This window comes from Nematolebias whitei, chromosome 5 (genome assembly GCF_014905685.2).
Source record: "Nematolebias whitei isolate Nwh7 chromosome 5, NemWhi1, whole genome shotgun sequence".
NCBI lineage: Eukaryota > Metazoa > Chordata > Actinopteri > Cyprinodontiformes > Rivulidae > Nematolebias > Nematolebias whitei.
This window is the reverse complement of record NC_056502.1, coordinates 32,731,687-32,752,516: the sequence shown is the minus strand read 5'-3', so window position 1 is coordinate 32,752,516 and position 20,830 is coordinate 32,731,687. Positions and strand designations below refer to the sequence as shown.

Below are 20,830 nucleotides of genomic sequence, written 5' to 3'. Positions count from 1 at the left end.
CATCTGTTTCATCAGGAGAGACTGATACTGGCATCTAGGACACACATCTCACCATGCAGGAAGGAGATAAAGGAAGAAACCAGGGGGCTGTCTTTCCTGTCTCCCTGCTTCACTCTCTCTCCTCTCTCCCCCTTTTTCTCTCCAGCATCACCACCTCCTGCTCACTTCTTTTCATTCAGCTCTCATCTCCTCCTTACTCTCTCACTAACTGTTGTCTTCACAGATATGTGTGCACTTCTTTCTCATTTTCTTTTCTAAACCTTCTAATTTGTTCCTTTTTTACAAAACATCAATCTTTGAGCAATTGGGAGCTTTCTGCTTTATTTGTTAGCGTTGTTTGTGTTATTGTGATTCTCATAAGACTCAAATGCATGAAGTTGTTTGCCCCGAGCTCTGTCCTTCTGTGGGTACTCCAACTTTTATTGTTTTGCCAGTTCCTGCTCATTAGCTCAAATAGAAATGACATTCAGCTCATCAGAGTGGGTTAGAAAAAGCTCTGATGTCTTTTTTTCCTATCTCTAATCAGCTGAATACCTGAAAGTGTTAGGAGCTGAAATTTATGGGCGTGAGGAGGGAGATGCGTTAAAGCTCAGAAAGAAAAAGAGAGATTGAACATGCTAGCATGCAGCTGGATAACAAGGCCAAAGAGCCAGTTGTTTCCTGGGGAACATGAGACATGTGTGGAAAAATAGATAGTTAGGAAGGAAAAGGACAACTGTCAGGGGCTCAGTGATTTATTTTTTCCTTGGAGGCTTTTTTTTTCACCGCTGCCTTTCAGAGGCACATGTGTTTTTTAAAAAACAACTCGTGCACGCCTGTATGCAGACACATAGACACTCATCTTGAATGAGAATAAAAGCCTACATTTTCATCCACCGAGTATTCATTTCATGTTGTTTCGTCGGTGGTCCTGTTAGTGTGCTGTAAATTTTTAATTTGACTGAGCTGACCTCTTTTTTTGCCTCTCTTTCTCCAGCGTACATGCCTGAGGATGAACTCAAGACAGGCGCTCACGATGAGGAGGAGCACCTGCAAGATGACGGCCTCTCATTAGACGGCCAAGACACAGAGTTCCTGTGCAACGAGGAAGAGGAGGATGTGGATGGAGGCCAGCCACCTAGCTACAGAGACTCTCCACTCAGCAATGGTACTAACCCTGATGCCGGATATGGCTCTCCACTCAGCGACGCCAGTGACAGAATTGCAGACTTCAAGAGCACCTCCTCCAGGGACGGTCAGGAGAGAGAAGGCCTCACTCTGCCTTTTCGTCCTAACGGCTTGTCTTTCCAGGACAGCCTGGCAAAGATGAAAGCCGTCTATGCAAATCTTATCTCCGATGCCTCTTGGTCTAGCATTACAATGGACATCATGAAATCGAAGCCTGCTGCAGCTGGCAGCATCAACGCTATGCTCCCGACTCCAGAGCCAGTCTCTGCTGCCTCCGCCTCCTCAACTACAACCACAAACAAGAGCAGTGGGATCAACGTGGCCAGCAGTCACCACAACAGTAAAAGCTCCACTGCAACTGTCAACCATACAGGCAGCTTGAGTGCCAATACCAATGGCACAACAGCTTGTTCTGCCAGCAACCACAGTGCAGCCAGTGGCATTGGGAGCAACAGCGGTGGGGCCAGCAATGGGAGCGGCGTAGCCTATGACTGGCACCAAGCAGCACTTGCCAAAACTCTTCAGCAAACCCCCTACCACCTTTTACCTGAACCTAGCCTCTTTAGCACAGTGCAGCTCTACAGGCAGAACAACAAGCTTTATGGCTCCGTTTTTACCGGTGCAAGCAAGTTTCGCTGCAAAGACTGCAGTGCTGCCTATGACACACTGGTGGGTCTGACAGTCCACATGAACGAGACAGGCCACTATCGAGATGACAACAAGGACAAAGAGGAGGATCAGGGCAAGCGCTGGTCCAAACCTCGTAAGCGTTCCTTGATGGAGATGGAAGGGAAAGAGGATGCCCAGAAAGTGCTTAAGTGCATGTACTGCGGCCACTCCTTTGAGTCTCTACAAGATCTCAGCGTTCATATGATCAAGACCAAGCATTACCAGAAAGTGCCTCTCAAAGAACCAGTGCCAGCCTTGGCTACTAAGCTGGTGCCAACTTCAGCTAAAAAACGTGCTCACCAAGAAGCCGTAGTCTCCCCGTGCTCCCCAGACTCTATCCATGCTGGTAGTGGTGGTGGGAGCGTATCCCTTGGGGATTTAGGAAAAGATGCAAAAGCTGCAGCTAACCCCTATGTGACGCCAAACAACCGTTACGGCTACCAAAATGGAGCCAGCTACACGTGGCAGTTTGAAGCTCGTAAAGCACAGATCCTCAAGTGCATGGAGTGTGGGAGCTCACATGACACGTTACAGCAACTGACTGCCCACATGATGGTTACAGGTCACTTTTTGAAGGTTACAAACTCTGCGTCTAAGAAAGGCAAACAGCTGGTTTTTGATCCAGTGGTGGAAGAAAAGATTCAGTCCATCCCGCTTCCTCCAACCACCACACGACTCCCTGTTCCTGGTAGTGTTAAGTCCCAGCCTGTGTCCCCAGCCCTGTCCTCTGGCTCAGAGGACAAGAGGGAAGGGTGTGAGGAAGACAAGGTTGAAGGGTGTGAGCCGGTGGAGAAAAAAATTAAGGAGGAGAAAGATGACTCAAGTGAGAAATCAGAGACTGACACTACATCTTATAAATACCTTAGAGAAGAAGATCTGGAAGAGACTCCTAAAGAGGGTTTAGATATTCTTAAATCCTTGGAGAACACTGTATCCAGTGCCATCAGCAAGGCCCAGACCGGCACGCCCACGTGGGGCGGCTACCCTAGCATTCATGCTGCCTATCAGCTGCAGGGTGCCCTGAAGAATTCAGCTACCGTTCTACCCCCAACGGTCCAGAGCGTTCACATGCAACCAATGTTTAACAGCAGTATACGAGGTCTTGTAAGTAACCCTAACTCGGTCATCCACTCCCCTCGGAGTCCGTCCTCCCCAACTCCCCTTAGAAGTAATGTCACTGCAATGGAGGAGCTTGTGGAAAAAGTTACAGGAAAATCTGCCGTTGTTAAGAAAGAAAAAGAGGAGAAGATGGTGAGTCTAGAACGATGTCGGCCCCCTTCTGTGGTAAAATCCCCTTCTCCAGCACTGAGAGAGCAGTTGGCATCTCCAAATGACCTCTCTGTCGGGAAATCATCCGGTATGAGAAGCGTCAGCCCAGGAAGTATAGACTCTGAGATTGTCTGTAAGAAGGAGCCCAAAGAGAGCCTTGTGGACAGCCACAATAACCATTCAAAGAATGGCTCTGAGGTGTGCCAGTCTCCAGTAATGAATGGCAACAGTCTTGGCATTATCACAGACCACTCGCCCGAAAGTCCTTTCATCAACCCTCTCAGCGCGCTGCAGTCCATCATGAACACACACCTGGGGAAGGCTTCTAAACCAGTGAGCCCTGCTGCAGATCCACTGTCTATGCTTTACAAAATCAGCAACAGCATGATGGATAAACCAGCTTTCAACCCCAGTCCTCAGGGCAAGACAGCTGAGCCCACCAACCACTACCAGCTGTATGAAAACGATGACCAGCCCATAGACCTGAGTAAAAACAAGTCCACCTCCAACCACAACAACAATAGCAGTGGTGTGCTGTTGACCAACAATAGTGTAAATGGCAACAAACCCCTTATTTCCCTTCCTGAGTCGGTCTCCTCTCCTCTAAGAGAAAACGCTCTAATGGACATTTCAGACATGGTCAAGAACCTCACGGGACGGCTGACACCCAAGTCTTCAACTCCCTCGTCCATCTCCGAGAAGTCAGACGCTGATGGCAGCGCATTTGAAGACGCCCTGGAGGACCTCTCACCGGTGCAGAAGAGGAAAGGGAGGCAGTCTAACTGGAATCCCCAGCACCTCCTCATTCTGCAGGCGCAGTTTGCTTCCAGCCTGAAGGAGACCCCTGAGGGCCGTTACGCAATGACTGACCTGGGCCCTCAGGAAAGGGTCCACATCTGTAAGTTTACGGGCCTCTCCATGACCACCATCTCTCACTGGCTGGCTAACGTGAAGTATCAGCTGAGACGGACTGGGGGCACCAAGTTCCTCAAGAACATGGACTCGTGCCAGCCCGTGTTCCTATGTGGAGATTGTGCTTCTCAGTTCAGGAGTCCCTCCTCCTACATCAGCCACCTGGAGTCTCACCTGGGCTTCAGCCTGAAGGACCTGTCCAAACTGTCAACGGAGCACCTACGGGAGCAGCAGGCTGCCTCCAAGGTGATCACAGACAAAATGGCGTTCGGCAGCCCGCTGTCCGCCTTGACCACGCCGGAGGACGACACGGGCTCCGTGTACCAGTGCAGACTCTGCAATCGGACATTCGTCAGCAAGCACGCGGTCAAGCTGCACCTCAGCAAGACCCACGGCAAGTCTCCGGAGGACCACCTGGTGTTCGTCACCGCTCTGGAGAAACTGGAGAAGCTCGACAAAATGTAGAAAGTTTCATCGAGCGAGTCCGTGAGCTGCTGAGGGCAAAGACTGACCGACGTTGAACTGACTAGAATTTCATTGCACTAAAATGACGTTGTTCACAGTTACTGCACTGGGCCCAAAGGAGCCTCCAGAAGAAGAAATAAAAAAATCCGTCTTACTATTTTTAGTTGTGACAACTGCCTGACTGGACCATTTCTTTAAAAAAAAAAATTTGTTTATTTTCGTTTTTTTGTTTCGCCAAGCCTTTTTTTACACTTGTTTTGTAAAATATTTATATGCTATTTGTCAGATCTGTGCATGTATTTTAGTGAAACAAGGTTAAACCCAAGATTTTAATCTTTTCATGGCAAAAAATACAAAAACTACTGCTTGGATTGTGAGCGAAAGGGATCGGTAGAAGGCAGAGGACTGTATAATACTTGATTAAAGGACATTAAATACGTACACCAAAAGGAGTACCCTGAAAGACTGAAGTACGGTAGCACCTTAGACGGTTAAATCTTAAATTTGTGAGGAGAACACGATTTGAAATATCCTGAATTTGATTTACAAAAATCAAGGATTATCACCCCCCTCCTCCGCGGCGCGTCTCCTTGGTTTTCTGTCGCCACCACATTTTTTTATTTATTTATTTTTATTTGATGATGAATCTGTCAGTGTATAAAAAAGAAAAAAATAATAATAATTTGGAAAAACTGAAATGCTGCTTCTTGGTTCCAGTCAATCAACGGAAGTGAAACGCCATTTGTATGCAAGTTTGCTAAAAAAAAAAAAACAGATTTAAGGAAAACATTTCCTCGCTGTGAAGGGTCACTTTACAGCTATTTTCCAGTTGTATGTTTTGTTACAACTTCCTCTTTCTAAAATGGTGTAAAATCGGCTGTAAAGAGACGAGTCCGTTGCGTGTAAATGACCACCAGTGAAATGTCCGTGCTCCATTAGACATATCTCACCATTCAAAATGGCTCCAACCTTCTTTGTATCTTAAGGTGTGTGCATTCTCTAACTTTTATATTGTCATTTTATAAACAAAAATATTTAAAAACTCCAAATAAAAACAGATGGTGTACATAGATATATGCTGTAGAGCTACAAAATGTCCTTTTTTAAAGAAAATACAAATTAAGCTTCTTTGGCTCGGTTTACAGACATGATTTTAATTATACTTGCATCCAATTTGGTGCATGAAATGGTGTGGAAAATAAATAAGCGATGCACAATGACTATACATTTCAATGTTTTGTTGACATTATTGTAAAAAAAAAAAAAAGAAAATGAACTTTTTAGCACCAGTTTTGTTTTTTTGTTTCCTCAATTGTAAAATAAACCCCAAAGCAGTTGGTAACAGTCATGAATTTGTGGTTGGCGTGTGGTTTTTTTTGTGTGTAAAAAAATCTGAGCTGTGGGGCAAATTAAAGCATTCACATCCGAATCCGATCCTAACCCGTGGAACGGGATTTCATTTGTACGCTTATTTTTAATTCAGGCGTAGCGGAGGTGCGAACGTTTCTGGTGAAGGTGGCTGGTTTTAGCTCCGCCTCTCGTTTCTAACTGATGACTGAGCCACATCAGACAGGCGGTGATTAAAATGATAAAGATGACGGGGATGATCAGCCTGTGAGGGTCTCCATTGTGCCGAGAGAAACCCATGCTAGGCTTGTGACTGGTTTTCAGAAAGAATCGCTGCTCTGTAAAGCAAGCCAGCGTTTCTTCCTGGAACCGGATCAGTTCTGCAGCAGCCATTGTTTCTTTGATGTTACAAGTGACAGTTCAGATCTTTTTAAATCAACTTATCTGCTGTAGAGAAGTTTCTGAAACAGACGGCTACTTAAGGCTGAGCCCAAAGGGGGAATGCTGCTATTTAAAACATATTACAGCTTCTCTTGTAAATGGTATTTTCATAACACTTTAAAATGATTTTAGTATCCCACGTCATAGAGCAAAAAAAAAAAAACATCTAGTCTAACATAATCCAAAGGTTTTCAATGTACATGTCTAAGATGTTTCATTTAAACTTCTTCAAGTTTCAGTGATAGAATGCAGGTTTTCATCAACTTATTTAAAAGTTGTTTTTAATTTGTCTTAGGATATTGTGGGCCACATAGAGATGGTCTAAGGGCCACTTTTGGCCCCCGAACCATACGTTGGCCATGTCTGCTTTAACTTGTCAAACCCACGAAGTCACCAGCTTTTAAAAGATTAATCTGATCAGTTTGCTGCTTCAGCACAGAGGATTTATTGACCTGAGCTGAATGCACTGCGACCTCCACACGACCCCTGTCACGAACTGGGCCTCTGGTTCTGTCTCCGTCCTCAGGCGGGCCTGCAGGTGAAGCGTCCCAATCAGGAATTCGATCTCCCATCACGCCCTCATGTCTCCAGTTCCTGATGGAGTCCTTACAGTAGCAGTCTTTGTGTGGATGAAGCCATGTGTTATGACTTCCATACTCACACTCGCAACACGTCTCATGTCAGCTGAGTCACGCACACACACACACACACCTCAGTCTGCACCTCGCTGTGTTGGTACACGGATTCAGTGACAAAGGAAACATGCAGAGGGCAGATTAGTCCGGCTGAAGGCTCAGCCTTCATGGAGAAGGGCCGTTGAGTTGGGTTATAAAACAAACAAGGCAGATAAACAAGCAACATTTGCTTGTGCTCCCCCAGCACCCAAAATAAAAACACCTTGTAGGTTTAATGCCCCGCAGCTAAACCTGTAATTTCCCTGTATCGTCAGATAGCTCCTGAGCCGATGGAGGCTCTTTGCTGCATTGTTAGAGATCGCTGCGCCGCTTCCTGTGCATCTTCTATGTAAATTACATGAGATAATCGCCACGCACGGCACAATGCTGGTTCCCGCGGTGCAAACGCAAACCGAGGGTAGATAAACGCAGGCCGGGCCGATTTGCATAGCCTTTGTGTTTTGGGCGCTGCTGAACGTGAGCTCTGAGGATCGGTGGGGATTTCCTCAAGGTTTTGTATAAGTAAACGCCTGCTTCCTCCCAGAGCCGGGGCCATTATGTTCAACAGACGGGGGAGGGGGGCACGGACGGAATAACAAAACTACCTGGGCTGGTGGGAACACAGGAGGGAGTGTTAACCTCGTCCGCCCAGGTGGAAACAGGTTCTGTTGGTGTTTGCATGTCAGTGTGTAGATGCATCACCGTCAGTGGTTCCAACACTGGTCCCTGAGGGACACCATCCTGCATGTTTCAGTTGTTGTCCTGCTCCAACACACCTGATTCAGTAATTTAATTACTTCCTTGTGTTCTGCAGAAGCCTGTTAATCATCCATTCAGTCAAGTCAGGTGTTGTTGCCGAGAAACAAATAAACATGCAGGATGGTGTTCCTCAAGGACCAGGGTTAGGAACCACCTGATGGAGAGGTGGCACCTTACAGGTAGACCTCACTTAGAGGGGAATCCAGTGCCAACGTCCCCCGTCACTGAGGGAATGTTTGCAGTTTAACTGATGAGGTTTTTCTGAACAGGTAAACCTTAATGTTTCTGGTATGTTAGAGATTCTGGAGCAATTTTATCCATGACACAGAGGCGGAGCTGCAGGGGGACCAAGGGTGGCCTTAGGGTGCATTCACACCAGCCCTGTTTAGTCCGCTTTAATCGAACTCTAGCTCGTTTTCCTTGAAAGTCTGGTTCATTTGGGGAGGTGTGAACGTGCCATCGAACTCTGTCATGGAACAAAAATGCGAACTCTGGCCCGTGCTAAAACCTAGGTCTCGGTCCGGTAGAAGCGAACTCCAGCGCGGTTCGAGTACAGTGTGAATGTAAACAGACTGGACCCCGCTCCTCAGGGTAAACAAACACGCATTTCTCTGACCTTATATGGAGCCGTCAGCTGCCTTGTGTGAAAAACAATATTCTCCATGGTCTTCTGTCTCATCTTCTGCTCATGCTAAGTCCATTTTTGAAAAATGACAAAATACAACTCCTAAAACTTGATGCCACTTCGTTTTTATTTTTATTTACAGAAGAAGAAGACGTGTCTTCAGAAGTTTTTGTGTCGTTTCTTTCAGTAGTTCTTGGTGCAGCGCCCCCACAGGCGAGTGGGGGAATAGGTTGGTTCAACAGGTTGACTCGACTGCACAGTGCAGTGTGAATGCAAACGCACCAGCTCAAATGTAAACAAAAGCTCATGAATATTGGTCCCGAACCGAACCGAGTCTACCGGACTATCAGGTGTGAAAACGACCTTAGATTAATCTTCAGCCACCCCAATCAATTGAGGATACTATAATTTTAAGCAAAATAAAACCTAAAAAGCATAGTTTCCTGAAATGATTGGGGTGGTTAATTTTTATTTATATAAATATAGATTTATGGCGGTGGCCATCTTGAATTTGGCGTGGTAACTCAGTTTTCAAACAGAACCTTCCTTACACCCAGATGCAGATGCACCTCTCCTATTTAAGTTATCACCTTCACAACATTCACGGTCGGACAGTATTTCCAATTCCTCCTCTTTGCTCCTCGACGGGGACAATGAGTCGGGGGTGCTTGTTGATCTGAGTGCGTCTCTTGTTGAGGTCTTCAGGTGCGCCTTAAATCGAAGCTGCGCTCAGAGGAAACGAGTCTTTTGTGAGGGTTCGTGTGATTTTGGGCCGTGGCTGCTGGTTTGAACATGATAACAGCCTGCAGATGTCTGTCAGGCACGAAACAAAGACTGAGGAGGATCCCCGTGTGCCTCTGCCGTCTGCAAAGCCCTAACCCCTCCGACGTACCGTTTAATACCCGTTCAAAGTACCGCGAACCAAACAAACGATGTAAGACAAACAAAGCTACGACGACCGGGAGCCTCTGAACCGGATCAGAGAGCGAAGTCGCAGAAATCTGTTTGTATCCTGATAAAAACACCTCTTTGTGTAGATTTCACTTCACAAGAAGTTTGGCAGAACAGAACTTAGTTTGTGGATCTGTTGAGTTTGTTGGGCTCAATTTGAATATTTATCCAGCCGAAAAACTGTATAACTCAGGATATGTGATGCTCTGCAGGTTTAAAGAGGTCCTGAACTCTCTGAGCCTCAAGTCTTTAATATTTCATCATCAGATGCTTCAAACTGACAGCTTTGATGCAGAACAATTCTGCAGTTTTAGTTGTTTAAATGTTTTTAACGGGGCCGATTTGTAACCATCGAAGCACTTTTATTACTTTAGTTGTCCGTTTGTTCCATCTGAAATCAAAACATTGTTTAAAGTGTAAAACAAAAGTCACAAAACGTCCGATTTTAAATCAGATCTTCAGCTTTTAGTGCAATGATGTTCCACTCTGTTACAGAAGGTTCCTAAAGTTCAGGGTCAGGACCCCTGTGTGGGTCACGACCTCAAAATGTGGGTCCTCGGATAATTGTCAGAAATCAAAACGAGTTTAAGAATGATTTATTTTAGTTTGTTTTCATCCTAGCTGTTAATAAAACTAAAAACAGAAGTCATAAATGATAAAAGGTTCAGCTCTTGGCGCGATCATTTTAAACGTTTTATCTGCGGTTCAGATTCTGAAAGTTTTAAGAACAGCTGCTCTGTTAAACTGCTTAAAGTTTATAAACTGTTTGAAAACGCACACATGTACAAACTTTACACTTCTCTTACACTTTGTCCACCAAACGAAGACAGTTTTTGTATTTTCATTCAGTTTTCTCAGGTTCCTGCAGAGGGGGGAGCACACCTCCCAACTCTCAAGGTCAAGGTTCTTTATAGTCATCCACATCACATGTGGTACATGGGGTGGAACAAAATTGTGTACTCAAGGTCCCAAATACATCCAACAATAGCAAAAATATAAAAAGAAACAGTAAATAAGGATCTAAAATATAATCTAAGACATACACTAAACACTAATAATATAAAACAATACTGTGTAACAACAGCAGCACGAACATGAGTCTGTGTGAGTGGATGAGTACGAATGAATGAATACAGCAGCAGGAAATAATCAGAAGCATGAGATCAGCAGCATGGATAATCAGCAGCACATATTATCAATCAAAGTGGCATCACAGTGATTATCTTGGTTAAAGATTCATGAGACTAACAGCCTCAGGTAGAAGCTGTTCCTCAGTCTAGTGGTTCTACACTTAATGCTCCTCAACCTCCTTCCTGAGGGGAGCGGGACAAAAAGTGTGTGTGCTGGGTGAGTGGGGTCCTTCATGATGCAGGTGGCCCTCTTCCTTCATCTGGAGGTGTAGATGTCTGTGATGGTGGGGAGACTGACTCCAACAGACTTCTGTGCAGCCTTCACCACTCTCTGCAAAGCTTTTCTTTCTCACAAACTTCCATTAATTTCTCCTTAAAACTGAAAGAAAATATTTAAAATTTGTTTATTTCCTACATGAGAAACTATAGAAACTTAAAAGTTAACATTTGTTGTAACAGACAACATCTGTCTTTAAGGTTCAGGGGTTAGTTTTCCTACAGCGGCTGTTTGTTAGTGTCTTATTTTCTGGCCTGTTTTTCTGTCTGCCTGTCTTTTTAGATTCATTAATCTATTAAAGTTTATTTGATCAAGGACAGCACAATAAATATTGTTACACGACAACAAAGCAACTATTGTTTTGTACGATGTTTTCTTTTTTTCCCCCCTTGTCCTGTCCGGCATTGTGACACTTAGAATTATTGTCTGAGTGTCAAAGTGATGCCCAACAGATTCACTTTCACAAGCAGAGCATTATGGCTGGCCTTAATGCTCTGCTTGATATATCAATAAAACTTTATTAGAATTTGCTTTGGGTTTGTTTCAGATGTAATGGACACGGGGACGGAAAACAAAGAAGATAACAAAGCAGGAAAGTGGGAGAAGGGTTCAAATGTAAAGAAGGAGATAGGAATAGAGGAGCGAGAGAGAGAGGGATAAAGAGAACACAAATCAACATCATTGACGTCTGCCTCTAGACCTGCGGAAAGAGAAAAAAAACAGAGAAACCACAACAACAAACAACTTATATAATGATACTTATAACATCATTAGAAAGTATTTTATACAGTACATGGTAATACAATATATATTTGATGGCCACCACAACACAACTGAGTGTGTATCTGATAAACACCTGAATCTAAACACCTGTGTGAGCATGCTTATCACTATAAGGTTTCTCCATAAAAATGTTCAATAGTGGATGTGGGGACCCATAAACTCATCCCCACAGGACACAAAGGAAGACCGGAACCACAGACACACAGCGGCCCCCAAGCCCGGAACTCCGGGAGTTCCCCAACAGGGAAACCCACACCCCCCAGAGAGAGAAGCAAAGGGAAGCCCTGGGCGATCTCCAGCAACCACAATGCAGAACCCCCCAGGAGGCCGTAGCGACGAGTCAACAGGCCACACCAGCAACCCGCCCCTCCAGAGTGGATCCGGCCATGGACACCAAGCCCCGAGTCCCGAGGTCATACCACCCCCCAACAGAGGCAAGGCACCCAGGCCCCCGCAGGCAGCCACCAGGGCGGGCCCGCACACACCCCACCACCCAGCCCCAGCTGCTGAGAGCCGCCAATGCACCGGCGACAGGGTGGCCCACCACCGGAGGGGAGCACGACCCACCAAATGTGGGGCCAAAACTGGTCCAAGAGAGGGGGGCCACCCAAAACCCAACCTGAGACAAACAGGCACACAGAGACAGCCCGACAGAGCCTCTGTTGGGCCGTCTATGCGCCCCACCCGCCCAACAGTGACCGCAAGCCGGCCCCAGGCTGGGGGCCAGAGCAGCAGGGAGCAGCAGCCGAGGAAGGCTGGCCCAGCGCACCAATGCATCCCTAAAGCCCCACACCACAGGCCCGGAGAAGCCCCGGCAGGCCACCCATGCACCCCCCCCCCTTCCCACAGCACACCGCACCGTGAATGTCACATCAGGCCGACCAGCCAGCACTCCGTCGAAGTGAAGCCACGCCCCCGACCGCCGCCACGCCCTACCAATGACCACACACACACAACCACAGCTGACCTCCCGCCAGAACCCGGCAGCCACCCCAGCCAAAGGGCTGGCCATCGGAACCAGGAACCCTGATCAAAGGATCCAAACAATCCAGGAAGAACCGGAGCACCAGCCCCACCCCCAATCGCCCCCAAAGGCCCAATACCCACCCACAGCCCAGACCCCAACCAAGCAGCCTACCCCCCCCCCCCCCCGCCCCCGACTCCAAATGTCAGACGGAGAATGAGGGTTTAAGAAAAACTGGAAGACCCAACTCCTCCCTCCCCCCACTCAAATAAGATGTTGATGCATGTTGTTATATAATGCGTTTAAAATGGGGGGGGATGATGTGGCGACTGGCACAGACCCACCCCCTCCCCAGAGAGCAGGCAGTGCCCTTTCATCCCCCCAACCTTTGCCCAGAACCCTAAATGTCTACATGCTACATATGAGAGTGGGCACTGGTCCCGGAGGTGAGAATGATTACACATCCCACCCCCTATTTGCCACCATGTGCCCACTCCAGACCCTGCATGTGTCGTGAGTATGTTATATGCGAGTGTCTAGGTTGTTTGATAAAATTGGGGCCCAGGTCTCCATGAACCACGGAGATGGAGGATCCTCCCTGCAGCTCAGTAGTGCACCTGAACCCCAAGGCCCTGCTTGAGTGGTGATGTGATGGAATGGGTGGAGGAAGACGTTGGGATGGGGAGGAACAACTGAGGTGGCAATGCCCTCCCAGGGGGCCAGCTCCCCTACTGACCCCAATAGGCACCCCCATTCTCCGAGATCCACCAGGGGAGGGAGGCTCCAGTGCATCCATCCAGGAGCAGGAGGCAGCCGCACCACCAGGGACCCAGGCCACGGACCGGCACATAGCCCCGAGGACTGACCAGAACCCGGGCCAGCGACCCAAGCCCCCACGAGATTGTCCAGACCCCCAACCCGATCCCCAGCTCAAGACCCAGCCCCCCAACCAAAGAAGCCACCAAACTCCAGCAGCGACAATAAGCCAGAAGTGCCTGAACAGCCGCAGACAGTGCACCACGATGACCGAGAGCGCACCCCCACCCCCACAAAAGGACCGACCAGTCCACCACAGCAACACCCACAATGAGAGCACCCCATGCAAGGGAGGGCACACACCTAGCACGCCCAGACACCCCCGGGCCAGCAGTGCAGAGCCACCCAAGCAAAAGCCCCCCTCACCCACAGTCCCCCACAGCCACCCCAGCCAAGCACCAGACCGCAGCCACAGCCAGGCAGGAAGACACCCAGGCTGAGTCCACCCCCCCCCCTCCCCCATGGCAGAGGCCCCAAAGCCCACCAGCGCACCAAGGGCCCCCAGGCCAGGGCCGGGCGCCGGCGCATGCACCGGCCCAAGACCCTGACAGCATACCCGCCAAGACCCAAGACCCCCGGATCAAGCCGAGACCCCAGCCCGGGAGCGACACTCCCCCAGAACCCCGAACCCACGCCCACCCCAAACCCACCCAGGAGCAGTCAGGCCACCAGGCCAGCAACCTGCGCCCGCCGGCACAGACCGCCCAGAGGCCTGCATGCAGCCAGCAGAGGTCAACGCCCAGAACCACCAAAGCCATCTCCCCAGTTGAGCGCCATTGCCCCGGGCCCACGAACTCCCATGCCCCCAGCCCCGATACCCCCCCCCCACACACACACACACACATCAACCACAATGTCCCACGGTATGAAATCAAAGGGGTTTACCCACCTCCACTATGGGTTGAAGCCAATCAAAGAAGCCCAGAGAGATTGTTCTGATATGGAGGTACAGGCTGTCTCAAGACTGATGTAATCTAACAAAAGGTCTTTATACTGTTTAATACTAAGAGTATTTTTATTTTTCCAATTCATGAGTATAGTTTTTTTTGCTATACATAGGGCAGTGAGAATAATATGAATTGATTTTGTCTCCAAGGTGACATCATCTAAGTGACCCAATAAGCAAACTGACGGAGAGAGTGGAATATTACATCTCAGACACTTTGATAAGTCTTCACATATCCGGCACCAAAACCTCTGAACAGGTGGACAGAACCAAAATGCGTGGATGTGATTGTCAGGAAAATTGTTTGTACTCTGTGAGCAAACATTAGATGATGCGAAACCCATCCTGAACATCCGTTGACCTGTGTAGTGTACTCTATGAAGGATTTTGTATTGCATTAATTGTAAATTGGGGGTTTTAATCATCTTAAAAGTTCTTAGACAGATCTGAGACCATGTACAATGTTTTCTAGCCACGGGCTAATTTGCAAACCCAGTCCTTGGTTGGACTTTTTTTAAAAACAGCTAAAATAGACGGTGTGTGAACATTCCTTCTTATACCCGTTCTCTTATACATCAAATTGTCATATTTTGACAAAAGTAAGACACGAATGACTCTTGGATTGTTCAAAAACGTCAAACAATTAAGTGGTGCCTTCAGGAATATTTAATATGGGGGGGGGGGGGGGTCGTCCTGGGGTGGCACCAAAACCAAACAGGGATTTGAAAACTTTGTCATTATAAGAGTTAAGGAAATACTTCAGTTTCTGATTTTACATGTAAAAATACTGATTATGTGCAGAGACCAGAACAGAACAGTTGGAGTCCCTCGACAGACCAGTTTGAGTGTTTACTGTATCTTTACATCGATGCTCCTTACTTTAGACTTTTTCCTTAAAATACTCAAATGTACATCTTTAATTTAAAGAGCTGCATCAAACAAAACATTTGTTAAAGGTTTCTCCAGTTTAAAGTCACATGTGTTATATCAAAACGACCAGCGTGGTGCTGTGATTTGTGCTATTACTTTTATTGGCATTTTCAGTTACTATGGCGACGTAATTTGCAAACAGACACCATTTTTCTCATTCAAAAGGCCTCCAGATTGAATTGTGAGAAGTGTTTTTAACTCGTAGTCATTTAAACTAAAATAATTCATTATAATTATTATTAAATATAGTCTTTTATTTTTTAGCTAAGGGGGCCATCTTGGATTTTTGATTTGCAGTCAGAGTCTGTTAAGGATCGTTTAGAGATCATAATGGGGATACATGTTGCAGTTTGGGCTGCATTAAAGTTGATAGAAGAGCAAGACCCTTTTCAGGTGGATAGTAACTGGTATTTCTCGGCAGTCCCCCAAAATAAAGTCCTATTTACTAATCCTAAATAGCTAGAGGAAAAAAACACACCAAGAAAAGAGGATAAAACTGTCTGAACAAGGGGGTCATGGGGGGAGGCACCCATTTTTTAGGGGTGGGCATTTCCCCCTGGCCTCCTCCCTTGGTGGTGCACCTGGAAAAGGTTTTGGCACAAAAAAAAAAAAAAAACTTTGATGAAACTGGTTTTATTGATCAGAACTGCTCCACGTTACAGCTGGTGCCAGCAGAGGCCTGTTCGGACCTCTGGTTCTGACGGTCTCTCATCGGGGGGGAGGCTTCATTTGTCTGTGGGACGGCCGACAGACAGCTGTCTTCAGAGAGAACGATGATGTTTGATGGATGTGGGAGATCATCCAAGCCCGCCGAGCCCTTGGTTCTGACGCAGCAGTGGAGATCTGCAGGTGCACGCCGGCTGGCCCGTCATCCATCACAGGTCCGGACGAAGCAGAGGGTAATAAAATATCTCCTCCGTCCTGCTGGATGAGGGATGTGGTTTCACTAAACTAAATCCAAACCCGATCCATTCTGATCTGACGCCGTCGTTCTTCTACAGAGACGCTTCATAAAGCCCACAACTTCCTGTCAAACCCGTCCTCCATTCTTCATTCTGAGCCTGTTACTTCACACGCCACCTGGAGACGCACCCACAGCTACACATGAAACATTAATGACCCCCCCCCCCCCACACTCACACACACACACACATTTTGTGTAGATACGTGATTTAATCATTGACCTCTCAGGGATTGTGCTTTTCTTTTCCTTCGCAGGAAGAGAACGACGGCCGTGTTCCTGTCATTTCCTGTTTCGAATCAAAGAGGTCAGCACAGAAAATGTCTCAAAACCAATTTGTGTTTCAAAGAAAGAAGACCCTCGAGAGATGTGGCTTGTGCTGCGTTTGATATGTACAAAGACACTTATCCCTTATCTGTTCAGCCGGGGGGGGGGGAGTGCTCCAGGAATCAGAGCTGCCTCCCTGAGATATGATGCTGCCTGATTTTGATCACTGACATTTGCTTTTTCATGCGTTCCCCCCCCCCCCCCCAAAACAAGGCCTGTCTTCCATTAAAGAATTATTCAAATGATCGTCAGTGCACTGTTGTTGTGAGAACACGAGAACACAAACTGACGTTACTCCTGCAGGCCTCGGAGCGGGCCCGGTGGAGGCGAGCAGCCCTCAGAACCGCCGAGGCTCCCGGATTTACATACAAGTAAAGGAGGAGGAGGAGGAGCAGGAGGAGGAGGAGGGCGTGAAAGAGAGAAAAACATCCGAAGCAAGAAGTTTTTAGTGCGGTGGCAGAAGTTTCCTCTAAAGGAGTTTCAAAGCTGATGTTAAAGGGATAGTTGGGTCATTGTTCAAAGGATGTACCATTAGAAAGTGTTTCTCATCAGCTGTGGCGTCAGTAACAAAGATTAGAGATTAGAGGAAGAGGCAAAAGTTTTCACCCAGGCTAGGCTAACGGCTAACACACAGGGTTTGTTTTGATTACTTTTTGTCTTCTGCTGTGAAAGAATTAGCTAAAGTTAACCCTCGACACTTTGTATTTACAGGTGCATGTGACAAAAACGAGAAAAAGTTCCATTTTTTTCAATTGTTTCAGGAAGTGAAACTCAGATATTACCATTCTTGCTACCATACATGTCACACCATCATATAAGTCGCATCAGTCCGAGTATGTCTAATAAAGTGGAAATATACATAAATATGTCACTTCACCGTATACGTCACATCTATTGCGCGTCACCGCTGACATCACAGAAATGTGGGCCGGTGTTGTGCCAAAAATCGATTGGCTACCAAACTGCAACCGCAGGACCATGTATGGGAGGACTTTAACAAGAATTGAACAAGATTAACTCTTAAAAACAATTATTTGTTCGCTCGACATTATAGTAAAAGTGTGTTTCAGTCTTAATAAATGCACTTTGACGGTCAAATCAGCTGCATTTCACCTGGGCGGCGAGGCGAAATGCAGCTGATTTGACGTTTGTTCCAGGAGTTCTGGAGCGAGACGAAAGTGGTTGTATGGCAAGCCAAGTGTCTCATTAATAGCCACTTTTACCTATTAATGAGACACTTGGCTTGCCGTATAAGTCGAGGGACCTCTAGCTGCTGAAAAAGGAAGTGTTCAATATTTTCCATGTCAGAATGAATGAAATCATCAGATCTCAGACAAAAATCAGTTTATAAATGTGGGGAAAAACACAAATATGTCGCTTCGCTGTATAAGTCGCAGGCATGCAAATTTATGCAAAAAACTGCGACTTATACAGTGAAAAATACAGTGCATGGATTCATGACACAGAGTGAAATATTTTAAGACTTTATTTCTTGTAATTTTTATTATTATATCTTACAAATAATGAAAAATATAAACTCAGTGTCTCATAAAGTTAGAATATTCCACAGTCAGGTTTTGGCACCTTTGTCAGTGTGGGCCAGAGCTGAGTCCTGCTGGGAAATAAAATTTGCATCTCCATAAAGCTCATATGCAGAAGGAAGCGTGAAGTCTCTAAAATGTCCTGCTAGATGCTGCGTTGACTTCAGAAGACCCAGTGGACCCACACCAGTAGAGGACATGGACCCAAACCATCACTGACTGTGGAAACTTCACTCTGGACTTCAAACAACGTGGATTCTGGACCTCTCCGCTCTTCCTCCAGACTCTGGGACCTTGATGTCCAAATGACATGAACATTTACTTTCATCTGGAAAGAGGACACTGGACCACTGAGCAACAGTCCAGTTCTTTGTCTCCTCAGCAGGTAAGACGCTTCTGATGTCTCTGGTTCAGGAGTGCCTGGACTTGAGGAATGTGTTTTTGTTATCTGTAAGCCGTAATCATCAAAATTACGAGAAAGACTTGAAATAATTCTCTCTGTGTGATTTGTGCAATAAATGTTTCACTTTCTGAAGTGACTGATTAAAATGTTTTAACTTTTCTATGATGTTCTCGTTTTTTGAGATGCACATGTACTCTGTGACAGGAGGGATGATTATAAGTGCTAAACATCATGCTGGGTTGGAAAGGTTTCATAGAGTCTAGACCAGTGCCGGCCCAAACATCCATGGGGTCCCAAGTGAAATGTGGTTTGGGGTCCTCTATTTCTGCTAATGATGTGGATTACTGCAATAACAGTCAGATGATCAGATCATTCACGCACCTAACATAAACTCTTTGCAACTCTGACAGCTCTGTTTACATTATCCTGTATGTATACGTATATCATCTGGTACTAAAAGTAACAACAGGAAAAAAAAACACCAGTATGCAATGTGTTTTACAGCAAAAGTGTCATCTGGTTTATTATCTTTGGTCCCAAAGAACTGCAGCTGTAATCCATCCATCCATTATCTTTACCTGCTTCTTCCATTTTGGGTCACGGGGGTCGCTGGTGCCCATGTCCAGCAATCACTGTGTGAGGGGCGGGGTACACCCTGGACAGGTCTCCAGTCCATCACAGGGACACATAGAGACAAACGAGACAAACAACCATTCACTCTCTCACTCACACCTAGGGACAATTTAGAGTTACCAATCAGACTAACATGCATGTTTTTGGTCTGTGGGAGGAAACTGGAGCACCTGGAGAAAATACACGCATGCACGAAAATAACATGCAAACTCCACCCAGAAAGGCCCCCAAACCGGGATTTGAACCAGGGACCTTCTCACTGAGAGGCAGCAGCTCTACCAGTTGTGTCACCGTGCTGCCCTGTGCAAAAACAAACAAAATAAAATAAAATATCAATGAAATACTCAAATAATGTAAATTTAACAATTACTCGAAACCACGTAAAATGGTTTAAAAAATAAATTTAAAGTTGAATAATTAGTTCTTACAACTCTATAAATGTATGCAACAATTTGCAAAAGATAAACTTAAAATATTAAATAGAATCATATAGAAATTATTACAAACAAAAAAAATCCACTTAGGGGGCCCCCTAGTGGCCCTGGGGCCCTAAGCAGCCGCTTAGTTTGCTTATGCTTTGGTCCGGCCCTGGTCTAGACAAATGTTGAAGTTTAGCACACCACAGTTTTTAGAAAATTTTAGAGGATTTCATTCAAAGCAATTCCATCATGAGCAAACGGTTATTATAGATCGTCTCCACGGTGACGGCAGCTAACATCATGAAGGACAAACTGACCTCTGAGCGACTGCATGTCGCCCGCTGGGTTTCATCTTTGTGCAGTCGAGCTCAGTGTTGGGGTCACTCTTTGCTACTTTTAGTTCAGTGTGGCACTTTTGTTTACAGAAGCAAGAAGGTTGAAGGATCAAATCCCAGCTGGGGGCCTTTCTGGGTGGAGTTTGCATGTTCTGTCCGTGCTGCGCCGGTTTTCTCCGGATACTCCAGTTTCCTCCCACAGGCCAAAAACATGGCAGTTGACCTTTTTACAGTTACAAATGTCGAAATATATTTTTTTTACCCGAGCTAGCAGGTGATCTTGGCAGGACCAGAGTTCGTCAGTTTTACACTACAGCGTTGTTCACATGGAGTTTTATGGTCGTTTGCAGGTAGAAGCAGCAGCAGCAGCTAGCTGTAGCACTTGTGGTGCAGGCTGGGGCGCTTCTAGCAGGAATATCCTCATGTTGTGACCCTGACAGCAGCAGAACGTTTTATAAAACAGCATTTGCATCAGTTATGATTTTGTTGAGAGTGAAGTTGTTTTGAGACGGCACAGATGCACCTCAGATTATCTCGTTAGCTGTCAGAAATAAACTCTCCAGAACAAGGCAGTTAACGAGCTATCTACAACAGGTGAGATCATTATTATCTAACTCTCTCCTCAGAACCCTACTTCTAAAGATCTGAATTATCTCTAATGTAAACAAAGAGGAAAATCTTAAAAACTTAGTGTTGAATCGTGCATTTTTTTGTGTATTTCTTCAGACGATGGCTTTCAGTTGTAATTTAGAGTGACAAACTATAAATATATATATATAAAATATATTTATTTATTTACTAAAAAAGTCTGTGGTGATAAACCATTTCTGTCAAAACGACCTTCATTCAGCAGCTGCCTCACATTTCTGTCCGTCTTCAAACCTGTTTTCTTCCTGTTTCAAATCTTCTGCCCTTCTGGGGGTGACACGCTGTCTTGTGATCGGTGACGAGTGGGGGCTGCTCGAGGGTTGTAGGGGCAGGCGGAGGAGGAGGCCAACCCTGCACCCCGTCATTAGCGTTGTGCAGCGGAGACGCAGGGGCACCCTGACACATGTCACGGACAGCCAGCCAAGAGCCCACGTATGA

General features: G+C 46.2%; 1 protein-coding gene across 1 annotated transcript in view; it reads left to right on the top strand.

Annotated features, from left to right (window-relative positions):
* Positions 1-5,749, top strand: part of LOC119409520 (teashirt homolog 1) — a 43,327-nt gene extending 37,578 nt beyond the window's left edge. Inside the window, exon 2 of the mRNA XM_037676415.1 lies at positions 977-5,749. Within this exon, the coding sequence (XP_037532343.1) occupies positions 977-4,482 (3,506 nt within the window). The 3' untranslated portion in view covers positions 4,483-5,749. The remainder of the gene's footprint in view (positions 1-976) is intronic.
* Positions 5,750-20,830: the final 15,081 nt, after the last annotated feature.